This window comes from Pelophylax lessonae (genome assembly GCF_965119305.1).
Source record: "Pelophylax lessonae genome assembly, chromosome: 4".
Taxonomy (NCBI): domain Eukaryota; kingdom Metazoa; phylum Chordata; class Amphibia; order Anura; family Ranidae; genus Pelophylax; species Pelophylax lessonae.
The window spans coordinates 491,278,632-491,292,421 of record NC_138771.1 but is presented as its reverse complement, the minus strand read 5'-3'; the positions used below and the strand labels follow the sequence as shown (position 1 = coordinate 491,292,421).

Sequence of the window (13,790 nt, the reverse complement as noted above, 5' to 3'; positions counted from 1 at the left end):
ATAATCTAAAATTAAAGAATAATTAGGCATGAGGGGCAAAAGACAGTAATCCAGCTAGTATTTTACATCCTGTCATGCAGGATGATTATCATTGGTTGATATGGGTTAGTGCGATTATTAAATAATCCCAAATTAAAGAATAATTGTGCATTTGTGATAAAAATACAATTTAGCCCTGGTGCTGCTTTGAAATTGTGCTACTTCAGCGCAATTTCAAAGCAGCAGATCAGTGCGATTTGCACCTCCTGATTTTATTTCAGCTTGCAACTTCATTTAACAGAAGCCTATGCAGGTCGCAATGAAATTGGCAAAAAGTAGTGCAGGAACCTTTTTCATAATTGCTGCAACATGAGCCACGGCAAATTTGAACGGTTACATTGCCAACAAAGGGGAGCGAGTTGTCATGTGATTTGGAACGGTCAAATTGCTTGACAAATCGCACCGGTGTGAAGGAGGGGCTTAAGGGTATATATACACCAGATGCGGTGGGACTGCATTTGGTGGCTATTTCAGAGCAGCTCCACTGCAAGACAAGGCAAAATGCCATGTCTCCTGTATGCCCAGTTCACACCACTGTATTGTGGTTGTGTGCAGGTGGCATGCACTGAAAAAAATACTGCGTGCAATATATTTTTTCAGCACAATGCAGTGTGAGGCAATCCACCACTTCGGACCAGGTGGCTTGGCAGTTGAACTTTGTGACATTTCAATAAAGTTCATTAAAAAAGAAAAACACTGAACAGTTGTACACTGGTGTGAATTAGCCCTGACTGTTACATTTAGCTGTTATACACCTGATTCAGCTGATTCAATACCAACAGCCCTATAATCATGACTTCTACAAAGCACCTGCACTGTGAAAAGTGACAACGATGTAAAAAAATAAATGCAGGCTGTGGAAAGAGCAGTTGCTGTTTTTTTTCCAAAGTTTTTATATACACATCTATCCATTGAGGTGTGCATAGCCCCCGCTGATCCCTGTCAGCCAGCTTGGAGATCAGACATATCTGAAGTCATCCCAGTAATACTTTTCCTGATATAACTCTCATATACAGAAAAGCAATTGTCTGTAGAAATTTGAACCAACAGAATCTTCGATGAATGCAGTGTAATTCTGCAAGGACAGCAAGACAGGTGGAAAAGATTTAAAAGGATATGCTTGCCGACTTGCTTGATTTTCTTGATAAGGCTTTTTTTATCTTATGCTTAATATTTAAAGAGAAATGTGCATAAAAGGCAAGCTTTTACACTCCTCTTTTGTGTGCTGTGTACTCCAAAAGTTTATTATTTATGTAACTGGTTCTCTTTAAGACGTCACCTTTTCAGAAGGCACAATTTGGTGTTCTTTCTTCACATTTGCTGAATGCTTTCTGGGTTCGGGGGCTGAAAGGGTGTTGAATTGTCTAGTGCACAACAATAATAAGCAAGTAAAGCTGGATACACACTATACAATTTTCTATAGATTTTTTCCTTTAGATTTACCAAAACCATATAATATGAGGTCAGACCTAAACACTTTCACTTTATATACAATCAGGCAGGCCCTTGCACTACATAGTTGAAGGTAAATCTAATGGAAATCTACCAACAAAAGTTGTATAGTGTGTATCCAGCTTAAGAAAGGAGCCTGGAATGTCTGAAAGGTAGTGACACTTCAGCTCCTGATTATCCAAATGGCTCCACCTAGTGGGCACTCTTGATAGCACCATGAGAGCTTTAAAAACCACACTTAGGGGTTGATTTACTAAAGGCAAATACACTGATCAGCCATAACATGCCATCACCCACCCACCTAATATTAGTATGGCCCCCTTTTGCTAAAACAGCCCTGACCCAATAGAGGCATGGACACCAAAGTAACATCCACATGAATGGCAGGACCCAAGGTTTCCCAGCAGAACATTGCCCAAAGCATCGCACTGCCTCTGCCAACTTGCCTTCTTATACCGCATTCTGGTGCCAACTCATCCCCAGGTGACGCAACCACACCCGGCCATCCACATGATGTAAAAGAAAACGTGATTTATCAGACCAGGCCACCTTCTTCCATTGCTCTGTAGTCTAGTTCTGATGTTCATGTGACCATTGTAAAAGCTTTTTGGCTGTGGACATGGGTCACCATGGGCTTCACAGCCCCATACAAACTGCGATGGACATTTTTTTCTGCTTTCGCCACATCAACTTCATGGACAACATGTTTACTTGCTGCCTAACATATTGCACCAATTTTCAGATGACACTGTAACAAGATATTCTCTTTACCTGTCTGTGGTCATAATGTTATGGCTAATTGGTGTAGAGTGTGCACTCTGCAAGAGCAGTTGCTGCAGAGCTTAGTAAATGAGCAGAAGCTATGCTGACTTCCATCCTCCAATCACGTGCAAGCGAAAAAAAGCTTTTTTTTTTTTTTCTTGCACTTGATTGGGTAGCTTTTGCAGAATGAAGCTTTACCTCATTTACTAAACTCTGATGCAACTGCCCTTGCAGAATGCAACTGCACTTTGCAAAGTGCACAGTCTATTTGCCTTTAGTAAATGAACCTCTACGTCAGTGCACTGCCACTGATTTCAGTCTGCGCACATATTAAAATGTTAGGAAAAGTACATTTTCTGTTCTATTTCTCTAGTCATACGCTGTAATAATCTGCAACCTAAATATACAGAAAATGCCTTTAGAAAATGCATTATATTCAGCAATTCTTTCACAATATTTTTATTGAATCAAAGCAAACTCACAAAACTGTGAACAGACGCCAAGGCCAGCGACTGAGAGTAGTTTGAGAATGAAAACAGATATACCACAGACAAATAGGCTATATTTAGCAATTCAAGTAAAGACCAGAAATAAAAGGATCTGAGATATTGAGAAGTTAGCAAGTATAATGTGTGATGGGGAGAATACGTTTAAAGTGGACCTGTCAGTAGTTGTACAGGGCTACATGTATAACTCCCTAAAAAAAATCACTATATACAGCAACAGTATACTTTTCCAGAAAAGCTTTACCTTTTGCCGTTCGTTAAAAAAAGCCATTCCTTTTTCTTTTAAAGAAAAAATAAAAAATCTTTGACCTCCGGTCAGTGACATTGCCTAAACTGAGATGATAAAATTAGTCTTCTGCAGCCGGGGGCAGGAGGAAACATTTTCTCATTCTCTCATTCAAGTCACAAAGCGAGGGGGTGCAGCAGTGCTTATCTGTGTCAGACATTTGTGAACACAACCAAGAGCTGCACAGGCATCAGGATTTACATGATTGTGTCATCTCTGAGCCAGCATCTCAGTCCTGGAAGTAGATGGTGACCCTGGATGATGCCTGAACAAAGATGGCTCTGTCCTTTTAAAGGGGAAACAGATGAATGCATTGTCAAGAGAAGCACTATGGTTATACAGTGGATCTGCTCAAATCTGAACATTCCATGTTGATATGCTTACAATAATATATTTTACCTGGCTTTGCTGAATTAACTTTTTTTTTTTTTCTTTTCTTTGCAGCAGGCTTGGCCAAGTGGCACTCAGCAGATCCTCCTTCCACCAGCCTGGCAGCAGTTGGCAGGAGTTGCTGCCCACACATCTGTCCAGCATGCCACGGTCATCCCAGACAGCATGACGGGCACCCAGCAGCTGGCAGACTGGCGGTAAGTCTGTCCTATCAGGTCTGTTGCTGGGGAGCTTAAGGTTTTGTTTTTAAGTTGAACTCCAGACAGACAGCTACATTTCAAGTTAAAATACAATTCAGAAAGCTAATTTACCTGCCCAAAGATTTGTAATTCTACCCAGCCAGTCTCCCAGGGGAAACAATGATATTGGGGGACTCCACCCCACAAATCTGTTCAAAACTAGAATTTGGAGTGCCTATTTAGATAGATAGATAGATAGATAGATAGATAGATATGAAATAGATAGATAGATAGATAGATAGATAGATAGATAGATAGATAGATAGATAGATAGATAGATAGATAGATAGATATGAAATAGATAGATAGATAGATAGATAGATAGATAGATAGATAGATAGATAGATAGATAGATAGATAGATAGATAGATAGATAGATAGATTAGGTAGATAATTATATGTATTGGATAGATAGATACTGTAGATGGATAGATAGAGTTGATAGATTAGGTAGATAATTATATGTAATAGATGGATAGATAGATGGATATATAGATAGATAGATAGATACAGTGCCTTGCGAAAGTATTCGGCCCCCTTGAAATTTGCGACCTTTTGCCACATTTTAGGCTTCAAACATAAAGATATAAAACTGTACTTTTTTGTGAACAATCAACAACAAGTGGGACACAATCATGAAGTGGAACGAAATTTATTGGATATTTCAAACTTTGTTAACAAATAAAAAACTGAAAAATTGTGCGTGCAAAATTTATTCAGCCCCTTTACTTTCAGTGCAGCAAACTCTCTCCAGAAGTTCAGTGAGGATCTCTGAATGATCCAATGTTGACCTAAATGACTAATGATGATAAGTAGAATCCACCTGTGTGTAATCAAGTCTCCGTATAAATGCACCTGCACTGTGATAGTCTCAGAGGTCCGTTTAAAGCGCAGAGAGCATCATGAAGAACAAGGAACACACCAGGCAGGTCCGAGATACTGTTATGGAGAAGTTTAAAGCCGGATTTGGATACAAAAAGATTTCCCAAGCTTTAAGCATCCCAAGGAGCACTGTGCAAGCGATAATATTGAAATGGAAGGAGTATCAGACCACTGCAAATCTACGAAGACCTGGCCGTCCCTCTAAACTTTCAGCTCATACAAGGAGAAGACTGATCAGAGATGCAGCCAAGAGGCCCATGATCACTCTGGATGAACTGCAGAGATCTACAGCTGAGGTGGGAGACTCTGTCCATAGGACAACAATCAGTCGTACACTGCACAAATCTGGCCTTTATGGAAGAGTGGCAAGAAGAAAGCCATTTCTTAAAGATATCCATAAAAAGTGTTGTTGAAAGTTTGCCACAAGCCACCTGGGAGACACACCAAACATGTGGAAGAAGGTGCTCTGGTCAGATGAAACCAAAATTGAACTTTTTGGCAACAATGCAAAACGTTATGTTTGGTGTAAAAGCAACACAGCTCATCACCCTGAACACACCATCCCCACTGTCAAACATGGTGGTGGCAGCATCATGGTTTGGGCCTGCTTTTCTTCAGCAGGGACAGGGAAGATGGTTAAAATTGATGGGAAGATGGATGGAGCCAAATACAGGACCATTCTGGAAGAAAACCTGATGGAGTCTGCAAAAGACCTGAGACTGGGACGGAGATTTGTCTTCCAACAAGACAATGATACAAAACATAAAGCAAAATCTACAATGGAATGGTTCACAAATAAACATATCCAGGTGTTAGAATGGCCAAGTCAAAGTCCAGACCTGAATCCAATCGAGAATCTGTGGAAAGAACTGAAAACTGCTGTTCCGTCCAACCTCACTGAGCTCGAGCTGTTTTGCAAGGAGGAATGGGCAAAAATGTCAGTCTCTCGATGTGCAAAACTGATAGAGACATACCCCAAGCGACTTACAGCTGTAATCGTAGCAAAAGGTGGCGCTACAAAGTATTAACTTAAGGGGGCTGAATAATTTTGCACGCCCAATTTTTCAGTTTTTTATTTGTTAAAAAAGTTTGAAATATCCAATAAATTCCGTTCCACTTCATGATTGTGTCCTACTTGTTGTTTATTCTTCACAAAAAAATTACAGTTTTATATCTTTACGTTTGAAGCCTGAAATGTGGCAAAAGGTCGCAAAGTTCAAGGGGGCCGAATACTTTCGCAAGGCACTGTAGATAGATAGATAGATAGATAGATAGATAGATAGATAGATAGATAGATAGATAGATAGATAGATAGATAGATAGATAGATAGATAGATTGGATATATATAGATAGCTAGATACAGATTAAGTAGCTAAATAAATGTATTAGTAAGCTAGATATAGAGCTTTAGATAGGTAGATAATTATATGTATTAGGTAGATAGGTATAGTAGAGAGAGAGAGAGAGAGAGAGAGAGAGGCATAGATAGACAGATTGAATTATATATTTAGATATGTATCAGATAGACAGACATAACAGATAAATAGATAGATAGCTTAGATAGATACATATATGTATTAGGGGAGAGACAGATTTGATATATACTGTAAATATATTAGATAGATAGATAGATAGATAGATAGATAGATAGATAGATAGATAGATAGATAGATAGATAGATAGACAATGCTTAGCCTGGGTAACTTTGTATCAGTCATTCTGATTGTGTTCTTTCCTCCCTCTAGGAACAGCCATGCCCATGGTGCCCACTACAACCCCATCATGCAGCAGCCCGCCCTCCTGGCTGGTCATGTGACCCTACCCTCTGCCCAACCTCTAAATGTGGGCGTGGCTCATGTCATGAGACAGCAGCCAACCAGTGCTTCCTCTTCGCGCAAAAAACAGCACCACTCCTCAACCAGGTCAGCCGCCAGGCTGGTGGGCGGGGCTTATCGGTGAGAGTGAATAATCGGATTGTATGAATGGAATATATCTGTCATAATAATGTTCAATTACCTCTAGCCAAAAAACTACTTTAAGTAAAACTCCAAAATGTATTTTTCCATGTTTTGCAATGAACATGGAAGGGTTAGATCTTTTGTCGCATGTTTATTGCTGTCTGTGTCCTCTTTGGGAAACATTTTCACTTCCTGTCTCAGTAGTGGTGGTCCCCAAAACAGATCTGTCCAATGGTGACACATACAACAATTAAAACGCTATATTATAACAGAATGGTGAAGGGGGTTTTATTGCTGTCTGCATTGCAGTTGGTTAGATGTTCCCTCACTTACTTCCCAGGGTGGGTACTCACCTTCCACATTATGTCCTAAACTAACACATAGAAATGTCAATGGGTTTCCAACCACTTCACAGCCCATGAGAATACCACCTCGGAAAATCAGATGCCGGCTGCAAAAGACTCCACTGCATCTGTGCCTCCTATTGAAAGCCAATATAACAGAGGAAACGCGACAGTCCCACCTAAAGACTGCCCTTGCTGATTCATTTTGCAAAATGCATCAGCAAGGGCAAACTTAAGGTGGGACTGTCTAGCTTCTTGTGTCATGTCTGGCTTGGAAGCATTGGAATGTGACCACTTTTTCATACACTAACAAATAAAATTGTTTTAGTGGCAGTTCCATTTCATTAGCATTTCACTCTCATATAAATGTATACTGCTCATAGTGTCTCTTCTGCCTGGGCACCCCTGAAAAATGCTCCCCAAGGCAAACGCCTTGTTTGCCTCGCGGTAAATACACCCCTGGCTGTGTCCCAATATGACATCTGTATGGGTGCGGGTCCCTAAACGCACACAGGGTGAGTTTGTGGCACATATCCTGTACCCACGTGTATGTCATATTGGGACACACTGGCTGTGTCCCAGCAGACATCAATGGACATCAATGGAACAACTGTGCATCCCAATGTGGATACACACAGCCGTGCCCGGGCGTTCAGTATTGTACACCCTCTGCGAATGAGGCCTAAAAGTTTGCATACCTTTTTGTTTTACTGCAGGCCTGACATGTATTTAGTCAATTCAAACTGAAAGTTCCGTTGGGTTTAACCTAATGACTGCGCTTTCAAAAGTTTATTTTTAAGTGTTAATAAAGCATGGCATAACATAAAAACACCCCGCAGATTTCTAGGGTATTCAATTGATGATCAGAGATGTATGTTTTACTCATTAGTATCTGTATGCTGTTTACACAGCTATCCACATACATTATGTCAGTCACTGGGATCGAGCCTTATCACACACATTCAGAGGGGAGAGCAGGTGGAGGCTGCAATAGTCTAAGGAAAGAAATGCATGGTTTAAAGAACATGCATCCTGTTTATTTTGAGTTGATCATTTTAGCAGGCGGAGGTATATTTTCTAACATTTGTTATTGCCAGGACTCCTGTATATGTCACATTTATTGTCAGTTTACCTGTTTAACTATTATATGCAGGGCTTTTTTTCTCACAGAATAGGTGCAGGAACTCTCCCTTGTCTCCGCACCCGCCATCCCTTAGTTCCACCCCCTACACACCTCCCAGTACTGCCCCAAATATCACTTTGTCGTGCTAAATAATTTGTATGCAATTTGTTCTTGTCTAATAACAAGAAAAGCAGTAAAGTAGATCCCCCTGGAGCCAGCAACAATAGAACCCCCAATAACAATAGAACTCACCCCAGCAACAATAGATCCCTCACACAACGATAGACTCCCCATCAGCAATGAACCTCACCCAGACCCCACCCCACCCCAGCAACAATAGCTCACCTACAAAACAATAGACCCCCACACATAACAACATTTGACCACCCACAACAAAATACCACCCCAAGAAACAAAAAATACACCCCAGCAACATTAGAGCCCCCAACAGCAGCAACAACAGATCTCCCAGCAGCCAGGATCACTAGACCCTCCAGCAGCCAGCAACAATAGACTTCTCTCTCAACAGTAGATCCTACCAGCAACATAAGACCCCCAGCAACAATAGATTCTCCACCAGCAATAATAGACTCTCACACAAAAACATATCCCCACCGGTGACAATAGATCCCCCAGGAGCCAGAATTTATAGGCACTCCAGTATACCCCACACCCCTTACTGTTACATACATTCAGTGCTGGAGGTCCCACGGTCCCGCTGAAAAAAGCCCTGATTATTTGGTATCTAATATTCTTGGGTTGAGTGATTCTTTAAAGGCACTTTAAAAATGTTGCTTTGGTGAAAGTATAGAAGAGTTTGAAGTCGTTATTTTATAATAAAACAAGACAATTTAGATCAGTCATGTAATATACTCTGAGCCCTCAGTCATATAATAAACTCCTCTGGGCCCTCAGCGGTAGGATAGGATATAAGATGACTCCCTCCTTAGTAGTCCTATAGGGCCTTGGTGTGCTATAAGCCCTGGTTCACACTGGATCCCACTTTGAAATCATGCGACTTCACTCAGTTGCGATTTGAAAGACATCTGTGCAACTTCATGCAGAAATGTCCATGCAAGTTGCAACTGAAATCGCAAAAGTGGACAGAGTCAGAGTTGCACCAGTTTGAACAGTTCCATTGCGGACAATAGGGTGCGACCTGTCATGCGATTTAAAACTGTCAAATTGCATGACAAATCGCACCGGTGTGAACCAGGGCTAAAGGATTATTTCATTGACAGCTATAAATGTAACGTTTAATAATAATAATTGTGTGTTATGATGATATCACTGTTCTTTGTAAAACAAAGACACTAGGAATGACCCACTATTTAACGCTGTCTCTCTTTTCTCCTCTATTCCTTTCTCTCTCTACGTTGCTGGTTCTGCCCATCAGAAACTCCTCTTCCTACGAGGTTACCTCCTCCCAATCACACACCTCCCCCCAGCGCTCCAAACGGGTGAAGGAAAACACGCCTCCTCGCTGCTCTGTGCCACAGAGCTCCGCCCCCTGTGTCCCCTCTATCACCTGCGGTTGGGGGGACAGTTCTGTGGCCCCATCCCGTGTTGACCATCAGCGCCAAACAATCGTCATCCCTGATACGCCCAGCCCGGCTGTGAGCGTCATCACTATCAGCAGTGACACTGACGAAGAGGAGGAGCAGAAACACGTTGCCCCCAGGTGAGTGCCATATACCTGGAGCATTGATATCATTGTTGTTTCAGCCAGACAGTATCAGTTGTATTTAATTAAATGGACCTCCCAAACATTCTCCTGCTTGGTTATAGTGCAGGAAGTTTAGCAATAGGCAAAATAAGTAACTCCTTATTTGGATGGACCTTATAATTATTCTCTGTGGGAGTTATGGGTGTATGCAAAGCCACTTATCATGCCATATCCTGCTATGGAGGGATTTGGGAACATTTAGAAGTAAGCTTAAAGAGGAACTGCAGTCTGCTCACATAATTTGTAATAAAAAACATCTTTGCCATTCTGAAGCCTCACTCTAACCACTTTGCATATTATTTTATATATACTGTGATTCTGTATTTGCCAAATATGCTGCAGAAATTTCCACTTAGTCTGGCTGCCACCATTTTAACTGTGGGCATCTGAAGTCGCTGCCTGTTCACTTCCTAGATTTACACAGACACACAGAGGCGCACACACACACATATATATACAGACACACACCACTGCTTGCCTGCACATTTCTCCTCTCTGGATGAATAGATCTCCAGTGTCTCCTGTTATCTCTGCCCTCATCCAGCCCCTCCAGCTCTGCAGTTCTCATTGGCTCTCCTATGACTCATCCCCTCCTCCCTTGCTGGCAAACACTCACAAGAGTTAGAGAGAGCTGTGCATGATGTCATTAGCCTAGGCTAATTACCAGACAAGAAAGAGGAAGTTGGCTGTATAAGTTATTTACTGGCAGAAAAAAAAAAATGTTTTATTATCCATTATTATTAAAAAAACAAGGGCAGGGGATTTAATAGATGGAAAGATGAAAAAATGACTGAAGAGCTTCTTTAGGTAGCTTCACATTGTCAGCCTGCAAGAGGAGGAGTTGTTACTCGCTCCCACTCTATAAGTCACAGAGAGCAAGGCTCAGCCCCGCTGCCACCTTGCCAGCTGTGATTGACAGCAGCGGGAGTAAATGGCTCCCACTGCTGCATCTCAGGCAATCAGGAGGGAGAGACCTGGGAGAGCCTTGGGTTTCGTGCACATCGCTGGATCGAGATCAGGCTCAGGGAAGCATTGGGGGGCTGAGAGGGGAGCTGCACACTAAAGGTTTTTTACCTTCATGCACAGAATTACAGCCTTTACAACCACTTTAAAGTGTATGTCATTCCCTGAATAAACATGTAAAAAATTGCAGCTTAGAAGGCTTTTGATGTGCTGGTTGCCTTAGTTTTCTCTTTTTCAGACTTTTTTCCTTATTCTCATCTAGTGATCCTGCCCGTAACACACTTCCTTTCCTAGGGTGACAACACTCGTGTCAGGGTCCGGACTAGCGGCCAAAGAAGACACTAGGGGTGGATCCTCTGTGTCAGTGAGGGAATGGCGTGGACCGTACCAGGGGACCGGTTCTAAGTTACTACCGGTTTTCACCAGAGCCCGCCGCAAGGCGGGATGGACTTGCTGCGGCGGTAGCAACCAGGTCGTATCCTCCGGTAACGGCTCAACCTCATGGACAGCTGATTCAGGCGTGGTACAGAAGGACAAGGCAAAGGCAGGGTCAGACGAAGCAGAAGGTCAAGGCAGGCGGCAACGGTTCGTAGTCAGGGGCAACGGCAGAAGGTCAGATACACAGGCAGGGAAAATACACCAAACGCTTTCTCAAGGCACAATGGCAACAAGATCCGGCAAGGACAGGAAGGGGAAGTGGGTTTTTATATGTTTTGGGCTGATTGGGTCAGGCACCAATTAGTGGTGCATTGGCCCTTTAAATTCCAGAGCAGCGGCGAGCGCGCGCCCTAGGGAGCGGGGCCGCGCGCGCTGGGAGGAAGCCAGGGCGGGAGCCGAGCGGGAGGTGAGTGGAGTCCGCGGACGGGAACGTCCCGCCGCGCGGACCGACTGTGTGAGAGCTGCGGGGGAGCGGTGCTCACGGTCGGGGAAGGTGACCGGAGCGCCGCTACCCACAGCACGCCTCGAGTGCTCTGGGGACGCTGCAGGACCCGGAGCGCTCGGCGTGACAACTCGTACTGTATCTCTGAAGGAACAGAGTTGTCACCCTAGGACAAAAAAGAGGTTGATTTACTAAAACTGAAGAGTGCAAAATCTGGTGCAGCTGTGCATGGTAGACAATCAGCTTCTAACTTCAGCTTGTTCAATTAAGCTTTGACAAAAAAAACTGGAAAGTGAATGGTTTCTTTGCAGAGCTGCACCAGATTTTGCACTCTCCAGTTTTAGGAAATCAAACTCGAAGTGTGTTAGGACTACAAAACCCCTCCCCATCTCCACATGTTCACCACAAAAGAGGGAAGTATACTGTAGTTCACAGAGAGAACTAGGCAGAGCTTTAAAATACTGCTTGAGATTTCAGTGCAGCTATATCAACTCACTACAGGAAGTTAAGTGGTTCTAAAGGCTCAAAGTTTTTTTAACCTTTATGCATTCCATGTATGAAGGTAAAAAACCTCTATGCAGTAGCCCCCCCAGTCCCCCCTATACTTACCTGAGCCCCATCGTGTTCCAGCGATATGCATGAGAGCCTCGGCTCTCCAGGGACTCTCATTCCTCATTTGCTTGGTTCCCGCTGCTGTCAATCACAGCCATTGACCCAATGAGGAAAGAGAAGGGGCGATCTGAGCAGCAGATCTATGTGTGAATGGACACACAGAGCAGCGGGTCGGGAGCGAGCCAGCTTGGGTGCGTCCATTGCAAGCTGCTTGCTCTGGGGGCACTCGGCAGGAGGGAGGGGCCAGGAACACCAGTGGGTGACTTGAGAAGAGGAGGATCCGGGCTGCTCTTTGCAAAACCACTGCACAGAGCAGGTAAGTATAACATGAAAAAAAACAAGCCTTCAATATCACTTAAGGAGCTCACGGGAACTCTGGCAGTATCTAAAAATATTTTTTTAAACTTATTGAACAGTTATATCAAAAATGCTTTTAATGCTAAATTTAACAGACCAAAAAAAAGAGTCATTCATTATTAGCGTTTACATATTTTTTAACTGTAGGCCTTTAGTCATTACTGTCACGTGTCGTTGTTGCTCTGCCTTGGTATAGACCAGGGGTGTCAAACTCAATTTCATCAAAGGGCAGCATAAGCAGTATAATTGCCCTCAAAAGGCCAGATGTATTTAAGGTGTGCTACGTACAGAGAGCAGAGTTTAGGAGTGCATTAGCTACAGAGTGTAGGGTTTAGGGGTGCACTATGCACAGTGTGCAACCCAACCCCCCCAAAGCTTTCTTGCATCTCTCTCCTACCTGGCCTGGCTCTAGTACCTACCTGTGTAGGCAGCTCTGCCTCACCTTTCAAAGAGGTCTTTCTCTCTTTCAGCTTCTGGAAAATCTGTCCCTGCCATTAGTGTGTGCAAGGAGCTGTGACTTCTGGGAGCTGCTGTGTTTGCAAGTGACAGTGGAGAGCGGCAGGCCAGAGCCAGAGCCAGAGGTGCTAGAATGGATTTTCACCATGTTCTGGCTGCAGAACTGGGTTCGAGGGCCACTTGATAAGGCCTGGAGGGCCAGATTCGGCCTGCGGGCCTTGTGTTTGACATGCGTGGTATATAGACGCTCAAATCTGACATCTGTTCCCACAGTGCATTGCTTCAGTAACTGTCAAGTTTGTGTATGCTCAGTGGCAGTTATGCATGGCAATTTCCCAGCAGGTTCAAACACTTTAAACCTGCTTTTCATTGCTAATAATAAAACAATGGAAGGCTGTGATCTACCACCAATAGTTTTTATTAACACTGTCAAATGATGTTAAAGGGTGTATTTAAAAAAAAAACATTCCTAGCTATTTTACGTGCAAAACTGCTGGTCCATTCGTTCTGTGGACATGGGGGGAAAATCAAATGTTCTCTTTTTACTTGCTCTACAGGTCAAACGTTATTCATTCATAAAAAGTGATTTGGGAAAATGCTGCATTATGGCTACAAAATGGAGCTGAGGATCTTAGGAGACAAATACTTAGTTCGTATAATATTGAGCTCCATCTTGTGGCCATAATGTGGTGTTTTCACAAACCACTCTTTTTTTAAAGCGGAAATAGATTGCATCTGAGCACCACAAACACTATTTAATTACATATATAATATCTTCCTATCAGTTTGCTAATAATAGCAGCATAAGAATTAA

The 13,790-nt window shown here is 42.9% G+C and overlaps 1 protein-coding gene across 3 annotated transcripts in view; it reads left to right on the top strand.

Moving 5' to 3' along the window:
- Nucleotides 1-13,790, top strand: part of HIPK2 (homeodomain interacting protein kinase 2) — a 106,780-nt gene that overhangs the window by 80,842 nt on the left and 12,148 nt on the right. Inside the window, exons 10-12 of one of the 3 annotated variants that reach the window (XM_082255253.1) lie at nucleotides 3,493-3,632; nucleotides 6,303-6,512; nucleotides 9,379-9,663. In XM_082255253.1, coding sequence (XP_082111379.1) covers nucleotides 3,493-3,632; nucleotides 6,303-6,512; nucleotides 9,379-9,663 — 635 coding nt within the window. Of the gene's footprint in view, nucleotides 1-3,489; nucleotides 3,633-6,302; nucleotides 6,513-9,378; nucleotides 9,664-13,790 lie in introns of all 3 variants that reach the window. The other 2 variants (XM_082255254.1, XM_082255252.1) reach the window with 2 other exon arrangements.